The sequence below is a fragment of the Nycticebus coucang genome, chromosome 9, assembly GCF_027406575.1.
Source record: "Nycticebus coucang isolate mNycCou1 chromosome 9, mNycCou1.pri, whole genome shotgun sequence".
In the NCBI taxonomy this organism is placed as follows: domain Eukaryota; kingdom Metazoa; phylum Chordata; class Mammalia; order Primates; family Lorisidae; genus Nycticebus; species Nycticebus coucang.
The window spans coordinates 36,076,507-36,096,605 of record NC_069788.1 but is presented as its reverse complement, the minus strand read 5'-3'; the positions used below and the strand labels follow the sequence as shown (position 1 = coordinate 36,096,605).

The 20,099-nt window shown below is 46.3% G+C and overlaps 3 protein-coding genes across 5 annotated transcripts in view; 1 reads left to right on the top strand and 2 right to left on the bottom strand.

The window, feature by feature from the left end:
- Positions 1 to 155: 155 nt before the first annotated feature.
- Positions 156 to 6,114, bottom strand: YIPF3 (Yip1 domain family member 3). Of its 3 annotated transcripts, XM_053601553.1 has the most exons (9): positions 5,850 to 6,114; positions 4,999 to 5,196; positions 4,712 to 4,818; positions 1,995 to 2,040; positions 1,767 to 1,859; positions 1,480 to 1,611; positions 1,075 to 1,188; positions 761 to 884; positions 156 to 636 (listed from the first exon to the last, which is right to left on the bottom strand). In XM_053601553.1, exons 1-9 carry the CDS (start codon positions 5,928 to 5,930, stop codon positions 488 to 490), a joined length of 1,044 nt encoding a protein of 347 aa, XP_053457528.1. In that variant the 5' UTR covers positions 5,931 to 6,114; the 3' UTR covers positions 156 to 487. The 3 variants fall into 3 exon arrangements, with proteins under 3 accessions (XP_053457528.1, XP_053457529.1, XP_053457530.1); XM_053601554.1 differs by lacking the exon at positions 1,075 to 1,188; XM_053601555.1 differs by lacking the exon at positions 1,480 to 1,611.
- A 36-nt stretch (positions 6,115 to 6,150) lies between these two features.
- POLR1C (RNA polymerase I and III subunit C) lies at positions 6,151 to 10,495 on the top strand. The gene is made up of 9 exons (XM_053601556.1): positions 6,151 to 6,302; positions 6,425 to 6,496; positions 7,724 to 7,831; positions 8,329 to 8,461; positions 8,674 to 8,793; positions 8,877 to 9,029; positions 9,194 to 9,343; positions 9,454 to 9,570; positions 10,010 to 10,495. The coding sequence occupies exons 1-9, from the start codon at positions 6,234 to 6,236 to the stop codon at positions 10,126 to 10,128; spliced, it is 1,041 nt and encodes a 346-aa protein (XP_053457531.1). The 5' UTR covers positions 6,151 to 6,233; the 3' UTR covers positions 10,129 to 10,495.
- A 973-nt stretch (positions 10,496 to 11,468) lies between these two features.
- The window catches only part of XPO5 (exportin 5), a 59,213-nt gene continuing 50,582 nt past the window's right edge, over positions 11,469 to 20,099 (bottom strand). Inside the window, exons 23-32 of the mRNA XM_053601533.1 lie at positions 18,871 to 19,006; positions 17,571 to 17,669; positions 17,007 to 17,053; positions 16,479 to 16,576; positions 15,705 to 15,767; positions 14,884 to 14,966; positions 14,070 to 14,177; positions 13,793 to 13,930; positions 13,416 to 13,580; positions 11,469 to 13,258 (exon numbers count right to left, since the gene is read on the bottom strand). Coding sequence (XP_053457508.1) covers positions 13,121 to 13,258; positions 13,416 to 13,580; positions 13,793 to 13,930; positions 14,070 to 14,177; positions 14,884 to 14,966; positions 15,705 to 15,767; positions 16,479 to 16,576; positions 17,007 to 17,053; positions 17,571 to 17,669; positions 18,871 to 19,006 — 1,075 coding nt within the window. The 3' untranslated portion in view covers positions 11,469 to 13,120. The remainder of the gene's footprint in view (positions 13,259 to 13,415; positions 13,581 to 13,792; positions 13,931 to 14,069; positions 14,178 to 14,883; positions 14,967 to 15,704; positions 15,768 to 16,478; positions 16,577 to 17,006; positions 17,054 to 17,570; positions 17,670 to 18,870; positions 19,007 to 20,099) is intronic.

Below are 20,099 nucleotides of genomic sequence, written 5' to 3'. Positions count from 1 at the left end.
CAATCACTGCCCTCTATGTAGTCTGGCCTGTCCCATCTTCATCCTGCCTAAGTGAGGGGATAAAGAGGGAACACGTGATATTAACATTGCTGACAGAACAGGAAAGTATACAGCAAGGAGGGTGACAGGGAGGACCACTAGACTGGTAGCTTCAGTTCCAGACTTCAATCACCATTTTAATTACAAGTCTATATTTAGCAAGACAATGTGGGAGAGAGAAAGAGAAAGGAAGGGGTAGGGTGGTAACGGGGCCTCAGAGGAGCTGACCCACTTTCTGCACTGGCTGCATAGCCTTGTAGTCCTGGCCAGGAGTTCCTGGCCTTGTGCCCTTCAGAAGCCCCGACAGGCATCAAGGAGGTTCTTAAGCAGCTACAGCTGAGTGGCAGCTGCAGACCCCATCAAAGAAACATGTCATCAGTACTGTCCTTTAATCTTCCTCCACTCCACAGCTGGGGGAGAGCAGGCTGGCCAAGGATTTCAGATGGGGTCAGCGTGACTGCAGGGTCACTGCAATAGCCTTGGCTGTGGCATTGAACATGGTGGAGGAAAGCCTAGCAGCAGGGAGCACAGCAGGGATGTCTCTGGGGACTCTCTGTATGGGCGGGATGTTGGGGCCCTCCAGTGTGTCCAGGATCCCTGGAAGAAGGAAGATGGAAGGTGAGCAAGAGTTGGCTGGGCCTTACCCACAGGCCATTTCATCCAGGCCTCTGCCCTGAGCAGATGTCTTCCTCTCCCCCACTCAGGTCTTCCTGCCACTTACCCTCTACCACCTTGTGGTAGGCAAAATGCAGATAGAGCAGGAAAAGCATGTGCAGGGCAGCCAGGGTGCCACAGAGGAGAAGCCGCTGTGTGGGGCCCACGGTCCGAGACACCAACACTGCCACCTAGGGCCACAGGAATACAGCTCAAAGGGCCTGGTTCCAAAGTGAGAAGTGGGAAGAAGATACTCCCATCCAGGACTGAATTATCTTCAGACCCTTCCCTCCCACTTAGAGCTCTCTGTAGGGTGGACAGTTCCAGGCTGTCTTCTCCTGGGAGGACAGCCCGCCCCAAGAAACCTCTTGCCCAACTTACCATGCGCAGGGTGGACAGCCCACCCAGCAGCAGCCAGAAAAGGTAGAAGAGGGCATGAAGGTGGATGTTATAAGTGATGAACAGGACAATGCAGTGCCCAAACAGGCCATACCCCTAGGAAGGAGGATGGTGGAGAGGAAAATCACTCATGCTAGGATGGCCACTGGCCCCTCATGGAGACTCTGAGAAACAGATGGTCCATTAGCCTGCTCCTCCCATTCTAGGTTCTGGGGTCCAAGGACTAGCCTCTTTTTAAAATCATTCTTACACAAGAGGGACTCTACCTGACAAATGCAAACATTGTGATCTACTTGTTTGTACCCTTAACCTGGAATTAAAAAGTATGTGTATATATATATATATAAATAAAATCACTCTTGCCTAGCACCATGCCTGGCTCCTTACCAGCAGTGCCAACATCTGGAGCATGGTGATCTGGGCGTTGCAAAGGTAGGCGAGGAAGTAAATGAAGGACGAGACACCCAGCCAGTAGCCGAAGCAGGTGCCAATGGCTGTGCCCATGAGGGTGCCCTCCCGCTGTGAAGTGAAGGCTTTACTTAGTCCCAGGAGGCCTCTGATCTCAGCCCCACCTAGGGCTTTCAACAGGGGTTGCTCCTGCTCATTCTACCATGTCCTTCCACAGCTTTCAACCTAGTTCAGCCACCCCCCTCAAAGTCCTCTGTCCTGCTTACAATAATGGTGTCAGATGTCTTCATCCCGTGAAGGAGGATGGCAACCAGTGTGAAGACCAGCATGAGAGGTCCATAGAGTTCACCCGCGATTTTCTGTCAATATTATCAACTCATTCAGGCCGGAGGGTACAATGGCTCTTCTGTTTATACCTACCCAGGCTGTGCCTGGTGGCCCCACCCTCTGCCCTGGTGACTCCCACAGCTCCAGACATGCCACCTCCTATTCACCTGGGGGAAGCTGACCATCTTGATAGGGATCATGGACTCCAGGAGCCTGGGAGGGGAAAGGAGAGGAGAGATGAGCGCAGAGGCAGCACTAGGGTACAAAGTACTGGAGGACAAGGCCTGAATCTTATTCATCTCTCTAACTCCAGGGACCGGGGCCTGGCCCACAGGACATGCTGGATCATTGGGGGAGGAAAGGGTAGTAAAAACAGATGGAGAATGAGGACATAGTTTCCTTGCCCCTAAAACTACTTCCAGGAAGGACAACTCTCTGAAACTGATCTGCCTGAAGCAACAGCTATATGGAGAGCCCAGCTGGGACTTTGGAGAGGGCCTGACCATTTAACTATTTTGATCTACTCTCCTTTAAAAGACAGACAAGTCTCGGCTTGGCGCATGTGGCTCAAGCGGCTAAGGCACCAGCCAAATACACCAGAGCTGGCGGGTTCAAATCCAGCCCAGGCCCGCCAAACAACAATGACGGCTGCAACAAAAAAAATAGCCAGGTGTTGTGGTGGGCGCCTATAGTCCCAGCTACTTGGGAGGCGGAGGCAGGAGACTCGCTTGAGCCCAGGAGTTGGAGGTTGCTGTGAGCTGTGATACCAAGGCACTCTACCCAGGACGACAGCTTGAGGCTCTGTCTCAAAAAAAAAAAAAAGAAAAAAAAAAGAAGATTAAAAAAAATAAATAAAAGATAGACAAGTCTCAGCAGAAAGTACTCCAAATTCAGGGCTGTGATGGTGAGACCCTGGGAAAGGTTTAGAACAGTGGTTTTCAACCTTCCTAATGCCATGATATATTTTCATTGTTACAAAGGGGTCACAACCCACAGGTTGAGAACCGCTGGTGTAGAAGGTGTTTCTGAGAGAGCTATTAAGTTTTCTTCTTGTCTCTTCCTGCTTAACTGTTCCTCCAGGCACCAATGAGCATTTTCTTGAAAAAGATATTTGAGGCCAGATGCGGTGGCTCATGTCTATAATCACAGCACTCTGGGAGGCTGGAGCAGATGGATTCCCCGAGCACAGAATTTTGAGACCAGCTCAAGCAAGAGCAAGACCCTGTCTCTACTAAAAATAGAAAAACTAGCTGGGTGTTGTGGTGGGTGCCTGTAGAGCCAGCTACTTGGGAGGCTGAGGCAAGATGATCACTTGAGCCCAAGAATTTGACATGAGCTGTGATGCCACAGGATTCTACCCAGGGCAACACAGTGAAACTCTGTCTCAAAAAAAAAGATTTCTGAAATGATATGAAAATTCAGTTATCCACTCTCTTAAGTGGCTAGGTCCTAATAATACCTTGGATTTTAGCTAAATTTTACTTCCTCTGGGAAACTTGTCTCACCAACATACTTTGGCTCAAGTGACTTTCCTGTGTGTGCTCCATCATAGCATAGGAGTACTGTATTATTATTATTATTCTGAGACCGAGTCTCAAGCTGTCGCTCTGGGTAGAGTGGTGTGGCGTCATAGCTCCCAGCAACCTCCAACTCTTTAGCTCAAGCAATCCTCTTGCCTCAGTTTTTCTGTTTTTAGTAGAGACAGGATCTTGCTTTTGCTCAGGCTTGTCTCAAACTCATGAGCTCAAGCAATCCACGTGTCTCGGCCTCCCAGAGTGCTAGGATTACAGATGTGAGCCACTGCATCCAGCCATGAGTACTGTATTGTAACTGTACTCCAGGGCAAGACTCCCATTCATCTTCAACACTAATTACACACAATTAGTATAGGGCCTGGCATAGAACAAATGCTTGATAAATACTTGTTGGGTCCTGGGTATTTGATGGCATTGATTAAGGGATGAACTAAAAAAACAAGCCAAAATTAAATACAGTTCTGGAAAACTATGGCCTAATATTATGGTTCATACTGTTCTGGTGCTGGGAATAAAAAGATAAAAAAAGATAGCCGGGTGCTGTGGTGGGCACCTGTAGTCCCAGCACTTTGGAGGCTGAGGCAAGAGAATCGCCTAAGCTCAAGAGCTGGAGGTTGCTGTGAGCTGTGATGCTTTGGCATTCTACCAAGGGCAACAAAGTTGAGACTCTGTCTCTAAAAAAAATAAATAAAAAAGAGAACCTTGCTGAGTGCACTGGCTCACACCTGTAATCTCAGCACTCTGGGAGGCAGAGGTGGAAAGATCACCTGAGCTCACAAGTTTGAGAGCAGCCTGAGCAAGAGTGAGACCCTGTCTCTAAAAAACAGCTGGGTGTTGTGGTGGGCCCCTGTAGTCCCAGCTACATGGGAGGATGAGGCAAGAGCATTGCTTAAGTCCAAGAGTTTGAGATTGCTGTGAGCTATGATGCCATAGCACTCTACCAGGGTCAACAAATTGAGACTCTGTCTTAAAAAAAAAGAGAGAGAGAGAGAGAGAGAGAACCTGCTTTTGGGGAGTTGCTGGTCGCTGGGAGGACAGAATTCAGGATTAAGAAATATAGCACGACTGAGGTGCTATTAGAGGAAAATGCAGAGTTCTATAGAAGCACCAGGAAAGAACAAACTGAGAATAGGGTTGAAGAAATATGAAACAAAGGAAGTGACATTTGAGCTAAGTTTTGAGGGAAGAGGAAGAAAGTGATGTGTCATCACATTGACAAGTGTGGTGATGAGGGGTGACAGAGTCATGAAGAGGGAGAGTCCACCAGGCCCACAGCTTGAAATCTAGTTGTAGTTTGGGTGAAGGACTAGGTATTAGGAGGGAAGCTTCTTCAGGAGAAGGATCCTCACCTGCTTCGCACCTGGGCAGGCTCCACATCAAAGTAGGGTCTCAGGATGTCGATGTTGGCGTACAAGCTGAAGGCCCTGGAAGCTTGTCTTTTTCCTGCCTGCCACATCTGAAGTAAGGAAGATGGGGATGGGTATCACAAGACTTGTGGCCCTAGACCCTGCTGCCTATTTTCTATTCAGTTTCTCCATGGTTCTAACGGGATGACCTGGAGCGAATATCACTAACACCAACATGGGACATGCCTAGGTAAAGTTTTCCACCTGCTAGGGATTCCACACTTGCTTACCTGATCAGCCACCTGCCGACTGAGCTGTCCCTTAAAGCCCTTCATACCCAGGAACTCCCCATCTTCTTCTTCAGCAGCAGCTGCATCAGCATCTACTTCTTCCTCCCGCAGGCGCTGATGCAGCTCACCCATATCCTCAAAGCTGGAGCCAGAGGTATCGTCCATGTTCTCCATGTCAATCACAGCTGAGCCCCCACCCTGTGAAGACAATGACTCTTAGAGCCCAGGATCTTTATGTTCCATCTGTTAAGTCCTCCTCTGCTCAACTATAAACAGGTCCTCTCACCTCTGTTTTTCCACTGCTGAGGATATGGCTTAGGATCACTGAAGATCATGCCTCTCTGTTACCCTCCATTCCCTACCCCCCTAGAACCCTTGATTGCTAGCTTTAGCTTTGGCTCTGTCTTCTAACCTACGCATCTTCCATTCATGTCTTTCTCCTATCTTCCTTATCCATGCCTCAAAAGGTTGCCAAAGTGTACTTTTCCTCTCTTACCCAAGCCCCAAACAAGACTACTCGCATAGCATACACTTAGCAAGTACCGGTAAATTTCTCCCAGTCCCAGTGTCACCATGCCTGATCCTGACCAACCTCCTAACTTGTTCCGAAAGCAAGAGCACACTTTCTAACGCCCCAGGAGGGCCCAGAAACCCAGACTCTCAGGCTGACGTAGTCCGGACCTTTCAGGTCAGCACTAATTCCACTGACTTTCATGCGCAAGAAGACCCAAAAGAGTAAAAGAGTGTTGCAAATGAAGCAGATTTCCAGGCCCCAAGGGATAATCCCGACGACACTTAAAGACGGCTGCCAACCCTAGCATTGCTGGCAGCCGCAGCTTTGGGGCTATTACCTGGATGTTTTCTTCGAACCCTCCCCATTCCGGGCTAGTCCCGTTTCGGGCGCCGCCGGTAGGCGCAGCTGTAGTTGCCATGTCCCTCGAGGGCTCCCGTCGCTGAAGCCCACGCTAGCCTCACGCGCAAAGTGGATGCGAAGTGGGCCTTAGGGAGGGAGACGTCCCAGGTGAAGAAAGAGGAGGCACCAGCCGGAACATAAAAAAAGAGAAACCCGGATGTTTGGCTAAAACGGACTTCCGGAAGCTGGGAACGTGACAGAGGCGGGGCAAAGTCTCGCGATATTTAAAATAACAAGAGGTGGTGGGTTGCCGTGGAGATGGAGGAGCGCTACTAGAACGCACGCGCCAGTTTGAAGTCCTGGTCCCGTGGACAAGTTGAAAATGGCGGCGATTCAGGCGGTGGAAGAGATGCGGAACCGCGTGGTTCTAGGGGAGTTCGGAGTTCGCAATGTAAGACTTGTGGCGTTGAGCTCAAGAGGAGCAGTGAAAGCAGAACAGGGATGGGTTGGGGACAGAAGGGGGATTGTTTTGGGCTCGCTGCCTCTTTGTAGACAGACTCGTGTCTACTCTAGGTTCATACCACTGACTTCCCTGGAAACTATTCCGGTTATGATGATGCCTGGGACCAGGACCGCTTCGAGAAGGTGGGTAGGGCAGGAGGTGGCGGGAGAGGCCAAATCGTGTGATCTGAGCAGCTTGGGCTTCAGAATCTGCTCTTGGGGCCTATATTCGTATAAAGCTCATTGAGCAAGGCGCTAGGGACTCGGTGTCCAGGCCAAGTTAGACAGTATTTCCAGAGGTCTGTGTGTAATGTTTCATGAGGAGGTGACATCCAAATTGAGTTTTGAACGAGTAAAAGTTGAGAACAGTGAATGGTGAGGAGCTCAAGTATAAAGACTTGTGTGAAGCGTGCTCTGACTGCCAACATGTTAAGTTGGCCGGCACTAGCGGTAGGCACGATTGTAGTAGGTCTTGGGCACTATAGGTAATGGCTTTTGAACAGTTCTTAAGCAAACACCATCAGATTTTCCAACCTTGATAGTTTTGAGAGAATGAAATTTGTGAAGGATCATATCGGGCTGGCAAATCTGTTAGATTGAGGTTGAAGGCTTTAACTAAGATAATAATGGTTGAAATAGAACAAAAGGAAGGATAGAAGGTAAATTGTGATAGTTTTGATAAGGGCTGTGGGGGAGAGTGTAAAATGTTCTTCTGGCTTAGGGAACTGTTTGATGGATAGTAGTATTCAGTGATAAGTAGAAATGGGTCTGGAGAAAAGGAATAATGATGTATTCAGTTTTGTGCAAATGGAGAGATCTAGCAGATTAGTAGGCTATATGTTTGAAATGAGATCAGAAGTGAGGTAAAATTTTGGAAGTTGTCAGTACAGGTAGTTGGTAAAACCAGGGGTGTGGTTGAAGTTACCTGGGAGAGAGACAAGAAGCTGGCAAATAATAACAGTTGGGTGTGGGTAGAAGATGTTGAGGAATCACCAGAGAAGATTGGTTTTTAGAAACCAAGGGAATAGTTTGAAAAAGGAGAAATTTTTATCAACCATGCCAAGTGTAACAGAGAAGTTCAGTAAGATAAGGACTGAGTATTGTCAACTGTACTAAGCAATATGGAAGTTTCTGTTCTTTATAGAATAGCTTCTGTGGGTGGTTGGCTGGAAGCCACATTGCATAGGGTTTTAATAAATGGAAGACAAAAACAATTTTTTAAGAATCTTAAGAATTGTGGGGGAACACATCTGGGCAAAAGGAGGTTTTTGGATGAGATTATGGTGGAGAAATGACTGGTGGAGAGGCGTAGCGAGCTTCTGGTCACAGAGAATAGGCTTTATTTACTGCATGTTTTTCTTGTCCCTCTAGAATTTTCGTGTGGATGTGGTACACATGGATGAAAACACGCTGGAGTTTGACATGGTGGGAATCGATGCAGCCATTGCCAATGCTTTCCGACGGATCCTATTAGCTGAGGTATTGGCAGGCATGGTGGCCAGGCTGGAGTTGGTGGGAAACTGTTACCATTACCTCACTTGTAGAATTAAGTGTCCCAAGCTGTCCCTCCCTTATTTGTCCTGGAATTTTGCTGATCATTTCACCTCATTCTTTTGTAAATTTCATTAAGCATTCTAGGAAGAAATAGGAGGCTGGGGATAAGTGGGGAGTCTATTGAAGTTTTGCAGATGGGTGATTATTTTTACTTTTTAGAGACAGAGTCTTTGTCACCTTCAGTAGAGTGCCATGGTGTCATAGCTCACAGCAACCTCAAACTCTTGGGCTCAAGCAATCTTCTTGCCTCACCCTCCCAAGTAGCTAGGACTATAGGTACCTGTCACAACTCCTGCCTTTTCTTTTAGAGATGGATGCAAACTCCTGAGCTCAGCCCATCCACCTGCCTCAGCCTCCCAGAGTGCTAAGATTACAGACGTGAGCCACTGCTCCCAATCTGATGAGTGATTATCTTTTGGCAGGTGCCAACTATGGCTGTGGAAAAGGTCCTGGTATACAACAACACATCCATTGTCCAGGATGAAATCCTGGCTCATCGCCTGGGACTCATTCCCATTCATGCTGATCCCCGACTGTTTGAGTATCGGAACCAAGGTGAGGGTCTGAGAAAATGAAATTTTGAGGGAAGTGGACAGCCTGGGTTCAAATCCTGGATGGACTGTATGTCCTTAGGCAAGTTACTCATCTTTTGGTATATCAGTGTTTTTAATCTGTGAGAACACACATCCTTGCCTTGTAAAGCATTCAGCATAGTGCCTGGCAGGCAAAATGTTTTCTAGTTTTAAGAAGATCCTTTATTTGTGCAGGAGATGAAGAAGGCACAGAGATAGATACTCTGCAGTTTCGTTTGCAAGTCAGGTGTACTAGGAACCCCCACGCTGCTAAAGATTCCTCAGATCCCAATGAACTTTATGTGAACCACAAAGGTGAGTAGGATGAGGAAGAGGGCCAACCCACTGGTGGTTGTTAGTGTTATAAATGGAGGTCTTTTGACATATTTTTCCTCCAGTGTATACCAGGCACATGATGTGGGTCCCCTTGGGGAACCAGGCTGACCTTTTCCCAGAGGGCACTATCCGACCAGTGCATGATGATATCCTCATTGCTCAGCTGCGGCCTGGCCAGGAGATCGACTTGCTCATGCACTGTGTCAAGGGCATTGGTGAGAACTCTGTGGGCCTGCCCTGGGCAGGGAGGGAGGTAGCTTGCAGTGGGATATGACTAAAGAACTCAGTTGACAGGCAGAAAGCCATCAGTTTTGTTTTGCTGTCAAATGGTGATAGTGAAGAAGGGTTTCCTACAGGCTGATAGCCCTTTTCCTTTCAGGCAAAGATCATGCCAAATTTTCACCAGTAGCAACAGCCAGTTACAGGCTCCTGCCAGACATCACCCTGCTTAAGCCTGTGGAAGGGGAAGCAGCTGAGGAGTTAAGCCAGTGCTTCTCACCTGGTGTTATTGAGGTACAAGAAATCCAAGGTATGATATTTAGGATGTTCTTTGGGTCAGGTATAAAATATATTCTTTGAAGGTGACAGGAATGTAAAAACTCTGTGGACTCCAAAAAAAAAGACATTGTTTCTATTTAGGCAAAAAGGTGGCCAGAGTTGTCAATCCCCGGCTAGATACCTTCAGTAGGGAAATTTTCCGGCACGAGAAGCTAAAGAAGATTGTACAGCTTGCCCGGGTTCGGGACCATTATATCTGTGAGTATAAAGTGGCAAAGTGGCGGTGGAGGGGGTAGGTGCTCTTTGGTGCTGTAGCTTCCTTTCAGAGTCCAGATATGGAATATAGGGATAATCTGTTAAGTGGGTTTTTTTTTTTTGGAGACAGAGTCTTATTTTGTTGCCCTCAGTAGAGTAGTGTGGTGTCATAGCTTACAGCAACCTCACTTGGGCTTTAAGATAGTCTCTTGCCTCAGCCTCCCATGTAGCTGGGACTACAGGCACCCACCACCACAATGCCTGGCTATTTTTCTGTTGCAGTTGTCATTGTTTAAGCTGGCCAGGGCCAGTTTCCAACCCACCAACCTTGGTGTATGTGGCTGGAGCTGTAACCACTGTGCCATAGGCACCAAGCCAACAGGAGCTTTTTGAATGTAAGCTCTACCTAGGCTAAAACTAAAACTATCTTTTTGATTCCCAGTCTCTGTTGAGTCAACGGGTGTGTTGCCACCAGATGTGCTGGTAAGTGAAGCCATCAAAATACTGATGGGGAAGTGCCAACGGTTCTTGGATGAACTTGAAGCAGTTCAGATGGACTGAAGTTTGCACTGGAATCATGTGGATGGCTGGGCTTGGATGCTCCTGAGGCATGCTAAAGCTTTGGGTTCTGATCTGCTCTACAGGACTGCTATAGAGAGCCCAGTATGACTAGAGATCCCTTGTTTCCTGGGACAGTTCCAACTTCAATCAGTACATTTTGTTAAATGTGCCCCCAAATGATACTTATGCCTTTGTAAGGCCTTTGATGTACATAAATAAATTTATGTCCAACACATTTTTTTTCAGAGGCTACTTGGGCCTCATCTCAGGATGGGTTTGGCATTTGGCAGTTAAGAACATTGGGCTCAGGGCGGCCCCTGTGGCTCAGCGGGTAGGGCGCCGGTCCCATATTCCGGAGGTTGCGGGTTCAAACCCAGCCCCGGCCAAATTAAAAAAAAAAAAAAAAAAAAAGAACATTGGGCTCAGGCCAGGCAATCCTACCACTTTGGGAGGCTAAGATGGGAGGAATGCTTGAGATCAGCCTGAGCTCTACAAAAACAGAAAAATTAGCTAGGCATGGTTGTGCTTGCGGGTAGTCCCAGCTACTAAGGAGGCTGAGGCAAGAGGATCATTTGAGCCTAGGAGTTAAGAGGTTGCAGTGAGCTGTGATAACACCACTGCACTCTAGCCCAGGCAAGCAGGTGACAAAGGAAGATCCCAGTCTCCAAAAACCAAACCCTACTGGGTCACTGCAGGTCAGGGCCAAGCCCTTCTGAAGTGTCCTGAGAAATGCCAAATTGAAGTGGTTTCTGGGGGACACAGCAAAACCTTAGAAAAACACTCAAGAAGCCAGAGTATATGTGCCACTTTGCCGAAAAACATCAGCAGTTCCCTTTGGACGGTCTGTGGAAATCAGGCCCAGGAGCCACACACTCAAGACACTGAGAATGTTATGGGATGCCTAGTCTAGGCAGTCAGGAATAGAAACCCTCTAACTGGCATAACAATTTCACTGAGCTTGACAGATGAGAGCCCCCTGTCTACTCCCCTTTGGATGTTTATGAGGAAATAACTATGGAATGTCTCCACTTTAAAGACTGATATGAAAAAGGCAGATGGTCGGGGGTGGTGCCTGTGGCTCAGTGGGTAGGGCGCCGGCCCCATATACTGAGGGTGGCAGGTTTGAACTTGGCCCCAGCCAAACTACAACAAAAAAATAGCTAGATGTTCTGGCGGGCGCCTGTAGTCCCAGCTACTTGGGAGGCTGAGGCAAGAGAATCGCCTAAGCCCAGGAGTTGGAGGTTGCTGTGAGCTATGACACCATGGCACTCTACCTAGGGCAATAAAGTGAGACTCTGTCTCTTAAAAAAAAAAAAGAAAAAGGCAGATGGGGCCCTTTGTGTATGAAATTGAGATTTTTACTGACATGCAGATGTGCTTCAGAGTTAATGTTTCTACAAAAAGGTTCTATAAACAATAGAAAATTTCTAGCATGAAGTCACAGGATGTTAAAAATATTACAACACAATAAATATAACTACACCCTCCACCACCCCAAACAGGAGTAGGCAGCTATCAGGTTTGGAGGGAAACTCTCTTGAGGTCACTTTCATAATCTACAGAAACCCAAAGCACCGCACAGGAAGAGGGAATAGGGACAAGTCTGTAAAAGTTCTGCTTCCCCAGCTTTGCTGCTTTCTAGCCTTACCCTGCCTGTGGCCTGCACCAGGTAAATGTAGCTTCGGTCCATTCTGGCTCTCATCGAAACCCTCTTATCAGTGGATCAGAGGGACAACGAGCATGTCTGTACAGAGTATGTAGACATATACTGTATGGTTTCTATATGGACTAATCCTGTTTTATGGCTACCAGTAATAATCTCAGGATAGGTGCCATATCCATGTCTTATGCTTTCAGGGCCTTCCAGTGACCTCTAGGATAGACTCACAGTACAGGTTGTAATGGGAAGGCATATTTTTTTCTTTTAGAAATGGCCCTTGAGAAAAGTAACCAGGGACCATGAGATCTTAGAAGGCACCTGGACTCAGGTAGTCCTAGGAATAGATCAGTGGCTTTGCTAGCTACTTGTCACAGATGTAGCCTAGCTAGCCTAGATTATCCTTGGATTGGTGTCATGTGACATAATGGTACTGTGGCTCTTGTGCCTGAGTGGGCCCTGAGGTGGGGGAAAGCAGATTGAAAGGTCATTCATGGAAAGGCAAGAGAGCTCTAAGGGGACATCATCACTAAAGACTGCCCAGCCCTCGTCCCTGGAGGTACTATACTTGATAAACTGTGCCCAGAGTTTAGCAGTGTAGCCTATACCATGGATCCCATCAGGTGATCAGATTCTTGCCTAAAACAAGTTGAGGGAATTGGTCAAATTCACTTCAGCACTTAGCACACAACCCAGACATGCCCCTGAGGAGTGGGGACGGTTCCTTGCCAGCTCGGCAGCAAGGGAGACTTGCAGTGTTAAGTCTGGCACAAATAATTGAGGGCTGAGACCTTGCCGCAAACCTGGCTATTATAGTGTTGGGTATAGCACCCCTGGGTACCATTCTGTCACAGGTGTTTGGCTGCATGGAGTTGGGAAGGCTTGGGGAGCTCTGCTCTAGCTTTTCGTGGGAAAGCTAAAACTCCGAAGTGGTTCTCAACCTTCCTAATGCTGCGACCCTTTAATAAAGTTCCTCATGTTGTGGTGACTCTCAACCATAAAATTATTTTCGTTGCTACTTCATAACTGTAATTTTGCTACTGTTACGAATCGTAATGTAGTATCTGATATGCAAGGTGTATTTTCATTGTTACAAAGGGGTCGCAACCCACAGGTTGAGAACCACTGGTGTAAACCCTAACTCCTTCTCTTGAAATGCAATATAATTACTTTTGGTCCTGCACAGGGCCCACTCTCTCCAGCTCCAGACCTGGATTTCTCCAGGCTGATAATGGTGGAAAGTGAGGTGGCAGTGTGAGTAGGGCCTAGAGATTAGCTACGAAGGGGAAGAAGAGATGACAATAAAGGCTGAGGAAGGATGCCCAAAAGCTTGATTCATGGTTCAAAGATGGTGGTCAGGCCAGCCCCCTCGTTGTCCAGCACCTCTGTCTCCAGCATTGGCTTTGTTTTCTTGAAAAGTGAAGGAAGATTCTTAATGTGAACTTCTTTTCGAAACTGCTCTCCCAAGGGTTTCTGTAGAAAACAAATGAGGAAGATGTAATGCTGGACCTTGAGTAGTGGGTTAAAGATCATTCTACCATAATGTTCCATTACTTCAGCTGGTTTCTGGTTTGCTCGAACACACGGGCTTAGGAAGGTTTGAGAGTACTAATGAAAATGCATGACCTACCCCAATGCAACCAGCAATGAGGCGTTTGAATTGGTCCTTCCGGCGCTTGTCAGCCACTTTCTGCAGGGAGGGGTTCAAAAGCTTGCTGTCAAACTGGTCCAGAGAGTCTTTCTGTATTTCAGGAATTTGCTCCATAACAGCTCTTATTTCCAGGTACTTAGGGCGCTGGTAAGTGTGAAGATAAACTTACTTGATGTAAGTTTGGACACTGCCACTCTCCTCACCCTCCCCATTCCCTGCCACATGCCATCCATCTGTCAAAGGTACCACTAGCAAATTGGTCAGATGCCTACATTTAGGATAAGGCCCAAGAGACTGGGAGCAGGTGATGCACAATAAAGCTGCAGCCATCCTGCTCCTGTGCTCTCCCCACTTACCAGTGCCTCATATATCTGAAAGGCCAGGTGGACCAGGGCAGCCATGCACCCGTCATGCTGCCCGTGTGTCTGTAGGCCTTTCAGCACACTGGTGAAAAGCCACGTAACAGCATCTGCGAGCAGTTTCCCTGACAGCACCTGAGGAGAGACAACTATGCTCAGGACCACAGGGGACCACTTTGAAGGCCCCAGTACCCAAATTCTTCTTAGTGATTCAGTTAATCTTTATGACCCAAACCTTCCATGAGGAATGGAGGGAAGGGGTGAGTAACCATACTTGTTTGAGGAGAGGCCAGCAGAGCTGTGTGGTTGTCCTCTGACAGGACAGAGTATCCTTCCAGCCCAGGGAATTGAACGCTGTAATTAATAGTGCTGTACAAACATCCTGAACAGGAAAGGAGGAAGGATTACAATGGGAAAACATGCACAATTTTCTCTGACAATTCTTTTTTGAGACAGTCTCACTTTGTCACCCTTGGTAGAGTGCCATGGCTAATAGCTCATAGCAACCTCAAACTCGTGGGCTCAAGTGACCCTGTTGCCTCAGCCTCCCAAGTAGCTGGGACTAGAGGTACCCGCCACAACACCCTGCTATTTTTAGAAATGGGGTCTTGCTCTAGAACAGGCTGTTCTCGAACTCTTGAGCTCAAGTAATCCATCCACCTCGGCCTCCCAGAGTGCTAGTATCACAAGCATAAGCTACCACACCTGGCTCTGACAATTCTGAAGAGAAGTGAGTTTACTTCTAATTTTTGTTATCAGGAAGTCAAAAAGAAGACAATATGTAATAGAAAACCTATGTGTAGAGGAGACAAAGCTCAGGCTTAGGGGAGGTGCTAAACACCAGGGATTTGCATCAGTGTGCCTGGGTGCTTTTCTAAGAACCTATGCCCACACTAGCATGGGACACACCATGCATGTCCTTGTTCCTGTTCCCTTGTTTTTTTTCCTGGGGACTTTAGAAACCAGGAACTTATACAAAAGAGCACTAAAACAAAACACTCTTCTGATGATATCCTAGAGTGAGAAAAATAGAAGCTGGCTCTCCAGGTGGGCAAGGAGAGAAGGTATCACCTGCCCGCTCCACCTACCTCCTGCTTCATCAGACATTTGCCCAGATCTGTAAGCTCTGGCGTGGCTGAGGGGGTTGCCTCTGTGGCCATCATCTCTTCATCTATAAGTAGAGAGTGGGATGTTAAGCTCTGTTCTTTCAGAATAGAAAGAATATCCTGTTTTGACAGAAGTCCAAAAAATCAAAGCAAAGTTGATTATCCTAGGCTGACTGGTGCCTGAATAGTTGTAGGACATTCTTTCCCCTCACGAAAGAATGTAGAAGCCTGTTAGCTATATATGTGCTGGGCAGTAACTTCAAAAGGTGCAAATGCTGAGGCTCTCTCAATGAACATATAAGTGAACATCCACTGTACCAGGCACTGGTTGTTACTGCAGAGAATAATCCTTTCCCTGATGGGAACTTACATTCTAATGAGGGAGACAGGTGATAAATAAATATAGAAATAAAACATAATGTCAGAAAGTGGTAAGTGCTAAGAAGAAAAATAAAGCAGAGAAAGAATACATAGAGTAGCTGGGGGTGCTACGTTGACCATGGAAGACCTTTCATAGGAGGTGACGTTTGAGCAGAGACCTCAATGAAGCAAGGGAACAGGACAAGTATATAGTTGGGAAAGAATCATTCTAGAATCGAGACAGGAAACAGCAAGCGCAAAGGCTCTCAGGTAGGAGTATGAGGGGGGAACACACTAAGAGGGCCGGCACAGATAACAGATGGAAGACATATCATGGCCACTACTAGGGAAACAGCTGCTACAGGAACTGACCAGGTTCAGAAAGAAGAATATTTAGGAGGCTAAGAGCACACCTCCAAGGGCCAGACAATAGGCTCACTTACCATCTCCATCTGCAGGGGGAGCAGTACTGTGGTCGGCACCTTTCTTTGAAATACAGCAAACCGCTAAAGCAAGAAATTAGGGTTACTGGGTAAAGGAAAGCTTATTATACTACCACAATAACCGTTTTCTATCACATCAGGCCGACTATTCACTTAACTGTCTCTAGCTGAGTGTGTGTGTATGTGGGGGGACACAAAAATCCATAACAGAAATAGAGGGATTTTTGATGACCCTGACCAGACTGCATTTTGGTCCTTTTTCAAGTATTATTAGCTAAAAGAAATTACACATTTCTCTGAGAGTAAGTGACTAGAGAGGATGACTAATATATCCCTGGTCTACTTGGGACTTCGAACACATGAAATGACCAAGTACATTCATTTCCTTTAACATTTCCAAAAACAGAAAATGATTAACAACTTCTATGTCCATGAATTTAAAATTTTCCCTCTTTTTAATTTTTTTTTTTAAATTTTCCCTCTTTTGACAAAACCAGAAAGTTATTCCTAACATGAATCCAAATTCCTCTTGCTATTTTAGAACATTTCTTTGTGTTCTATCCTTGATACAATCCAGCTCACAATTCATAAAATGTCCTTCGGTTGACTGAAAGATTAGTTAGCTTCTGCCTAGTTATTTCTTATACAATCTGCTAGTACTGCTGTAAGCATGAATCTTTGCATCAATCTAGCCTTCATAGGGTTGGCTGAGTGACCAGCTCTTTTACCATGAATATTCTTCTATATTATCCCAGGTTCCTGGGTGCTACTTACTCATCAGGTCCATGACTTCTCGGGTTAACATCCTCACCAGCTGTTCCTCCAGCATCTCTTGAGACTCAGGATTTTCATCTGTAGTCTCATCTTCTCCACTGCAGAACACCAGGAGTGAGAAAAATAGAAGCTGGCTCTCCAGTACGGAAAGAGCCAGCCAGGGAGTACGGAAAGGGAAAGACAAAGAAAGCAGTGACCCTAACCAGACCCTCTGTGCCAACTTACTTTCCTCTGGTTCTATATTCCATGCAAAAGTTGGGAGTAGAAAGCAATGACCCACTGAAGGACATTATTACTAGCAACTATCCAGTTGGATAGAGAGTATAGAAACAAAATCCTGAGGGGATAAAGTAATGGTACCTCCTATAAAGGCTTAATCTCTGCCTACTGGTTACAGCCTATCCACACAAGCCATCTACCACCTAGGCTAAGAATGACTATAACTCACTGCCCAGCAGAATCCCTGCTCCCTTCTTTCCCCTATCCAACCCTGCTATCAGAACATCCACCAAGGAGAATGGGACTTACCACGGCAGACTTGTCTGGTTGACGCCTTGCCATTTCTGCGAAAGCCTCTGGGAAAACACAAAGGAAATAAATACTGCAGTTGGAGAGAGACTGGAACACATGATGACAAGGATCATTCCATGTATCAATATGATAGCCTCAGCACACCCCACAAGGTTAAAAAGCCAGATATGATTTCTATAACTTATCCCATATCCATGATAAGGACAGTATAGCAAACACCTTTGCTTAGAAGGAAGCTCATTTGTACTCCCTGGGTATCTAGATGCATTTATTCTTTGCCCAGTTGCTCCCTCTGCTTAATTCCAGAGTCAAAACAGACTGAGGGGAAGCATTCCCCTGACCACCTTTCAGCTAACGGGTTAGGAGCAGAACCTGCATCTGAAGGTGCTTCGTGGCAATCAATTCAGTTCTTTGCTGCTCAAATACATTGCAGCACAGACCGTCTGCTGGAGTGTGAGCTTGGAGCAGCCAGCCTGGCAGGGCTAGGAGAAAACATTTCCAGGAGCTCCTGACTCATGAGGCTCAAAAATGCCCCCTGCCCCAAGTGGACCTATCTCTTACCACATGGAGGTAGGTGAAAAGAGGTCCAAGGATGGGAGATAGCAGGGTTTCATGGTGCTCTGGGGGACAGAAGAGCACCAGAGGCTTCACAAAGACTCGTGCTGCAGCAAGTTAAGTAGTTTTAGCACATAAGCACATACCCCTCACCTGCCAGGTGGCAGGTTGTACCCCTCGGCAGATCAACCCCTAAATGACTTGCAAGAGGCCACAAACATCCTGTGTTAATAAGGAAAACATCTTCAAGTTCTTTTCCTAAAATCCTAAGCCACGTTGATACCCAGTTCCATTATATGTTTAGTTTAAGTGTTGTTTCTACCAGGGTGCATATTTATGGTCACTGGGTTGCCTCAAAAGCAGGGAGGCAAAAAAAAAAAAAGGAAGGAGGACACCCTTGTATTAAAAACTCTTCTTCAGCACTCTCCTTACAGCTTCAGAGAAGAAAATCCAAAGACTCACAAAAATCTTAAGAGGGCCAGAAGGAGAATGAAGTATAAAAGGACTTCCTCTAAAAGGGAGTACCTGACAAAATACGGCCGAGGCATACTATGTAAAAGCCTAATCTTTCATATTTCCATGAAGTAGGAAGATAAACATTTATCCCTAAGGAAAAATACATAGTAGTAGGCAGAACTTTTAACATCCCTCTGGACTGCCTGAAATAAGCAACAAGGAAAACATGCAGACAGTCCAGAGGGGTCTTAAAAGCCCTTCCTGCTACAGGAAGACGAAATAAATAGCAATAAAAACATACAATCTTCGTCTTTTTAATAAGATTATCATGCATTTAGATACATAATCCCATTTCTTCCTTTCAGCTCTGCCTCCTTCTGGTTCCTATGACTTTTGGGGTTATCAAGGGATTTTTAATTAAAATATTTTTTGGCTAGGCATGGCTGTAGCCCTGTAACCCTAGCACTTTGGGAGGCTAAGGTGGAAAGATCACTTGGGGCAAGAGTAAGGCCATATCTCCACAAAAAATAGAACAATTAGCTGGGTATAGTAATGTGTGCTTGTAGTCCCAAGCTACTCAACAGGCTGAGATAGGAGATTGCTTGAGCCCAGAAGTTTGAGATTGCAGTGAGCTATGATGATGACTGCTGCATCCTAGCCCAGGGAACAGAGGGGAATCTATCTTACAAAAAAAAAAAAAAAGAAGAAGAAGGTAGCATATTGCTATGTAGCCCAGGCTGGTCTCAAACTCCTGGGTTCAAGTGATCCTTCTAGTGCAGCCTCTTGAGAAGCTGGAATTATAGGCACATGCTACCATATTCAGCTACTTTGTGGTTTTTGAAAGGATATGAAGCATGGGTCTGAGTCGGTAGTCAGGAATATTATTCAAGTTGATAAAGGCTGAGCTGAGCAGCTGGGTAGCAAGGTCCTCCACGGTGTAGAAGTCTTGCTGCATGGAAGGGCCTGCCTTCCCTAGGATATGAAAACTGTAAGGAAAAAAAAAATTAGTAATGTCATCCAATATCTGCTATTGCTAGCCCTGACTACTCAGAGAATTTCATTTCTAGTATACAGTAAGATTTTTCAGCTAGAAAAGCAATTGCAGTTACTCCTTAAGAAAACTTTAATTTTGAAGATGTGGACTTAATCTTTTACCAAAAGTGAAAATAGTTGGGTGTGGTGGCTCACGCCTATAATCCTAGCATTCTGGGAGGCTGAGGTGGGTGGATTGCCTGAGCTCATGGATTCAAGATCAGCCTATGCAAGAGCAAGACCCCATCTCTAAAAATAGCTGGGCATTGTGGCGGCCTGTAGACCCAGCTACTTGGGAGGCTGAGGCCAAGAGAATTGCTTGAGCCCAAGAGTTTGAGGTTGCTGTGAGCTAAGACACCACAGCACTCTACCAAGGGCAGCAAAGCGAGACTCTCTCAAAACAAAAACAACAAAAAGTGAAAATAAAATGGTTCCACTACCACCCACCCTATAACTTTATTTATTTTTTTTTTTTGAGACAAGATCTTGATCTGTTGCCCAGGCACTGTGTCATCATAGTTCTGCAACCTCAAACTCCTAGGCTTAAGCAATTCTCCTGCCTCAGCCTTCTCAGTAGCTGTGACTATAGGCTCATGCCACAATGCCCAGCTAATTTTTAAATTTTTTTTCTGGAGGTGGGGTCTTGGTCTTGTTCAGGCTTTGCTTGAACTCCTGGCCTCAAGTATCCTCCCACCACAGCTTCCAAAAGTGCTAGGATGACAGGTGTGAGCCACATGGCCTAAAACTTCTTGATAGCAGATAGAGCATCTTTTTAAAGAGGGATATTGGCAGGCAAGATAAATAGTAGATTTCATTATTATGTAATGTGAACTTATGATGCAGGACCTCATTAGTTTGGATGATCAAAGCACTGGGTTAGTGAGGTCAAAGCCCTGGGTATTGTGCATGAAGGTCAGTTACCTCCCCATCCCATACCAGGACCTGAAGACAAAACCTGACTAGCACCTCCCACAATCCCATGGGAAGTATGCTGTAAGGACTGAGGAGTCTGAGCAAATACATCTCTACCACTCATCTTCTACATGG

Bases quoted from the DNA above. Each gene is read 5' to 3' on its own strand.
- YIPF3 (XM_053601553.1), bottom strand. From the start codon at position 5,930: ATGGCAACTACAGCTGCGCCTACCGGCGGCGCCCGAAACGGGACTAGC. The intron at 2,041-4,711 runs GTGAGGATCCTT...TTCCCCTCCCAG, and splicing joins CCTGCCCAGGTGCGAAGCAG to GCTCCTGGAGTCCATGATCC. The intron at 1,860-1,994 runs GTGAATAGGAGG...TAATATTGACAG, and splicing joins AGATGGTCAGCTTCCCCCAG to AAAATCGCGGGTGAACTCTA.
- POLR1C (XM_053601556.1), top strand. From the start codon at position 6,234: ATGGCGGCGATTCAGGCGGTGGAAGAGATGCGGAACCGCGTGGTTCTA. The intron at 7,832-8,328 runs GTATTGGCAGGC...ATCTTTTGGCAG, and splicing joins GACGGATCCTATTAGCTGAG to GTGCCAACTATGGCTGTGGA. The intron at 8,794-8,876 runs GTGAGTAGGATG...TTTTTCCTCCAG, and splicing joins ACTTTATGTGAACCACAAAG to TGTATACCAGGCACATGATG.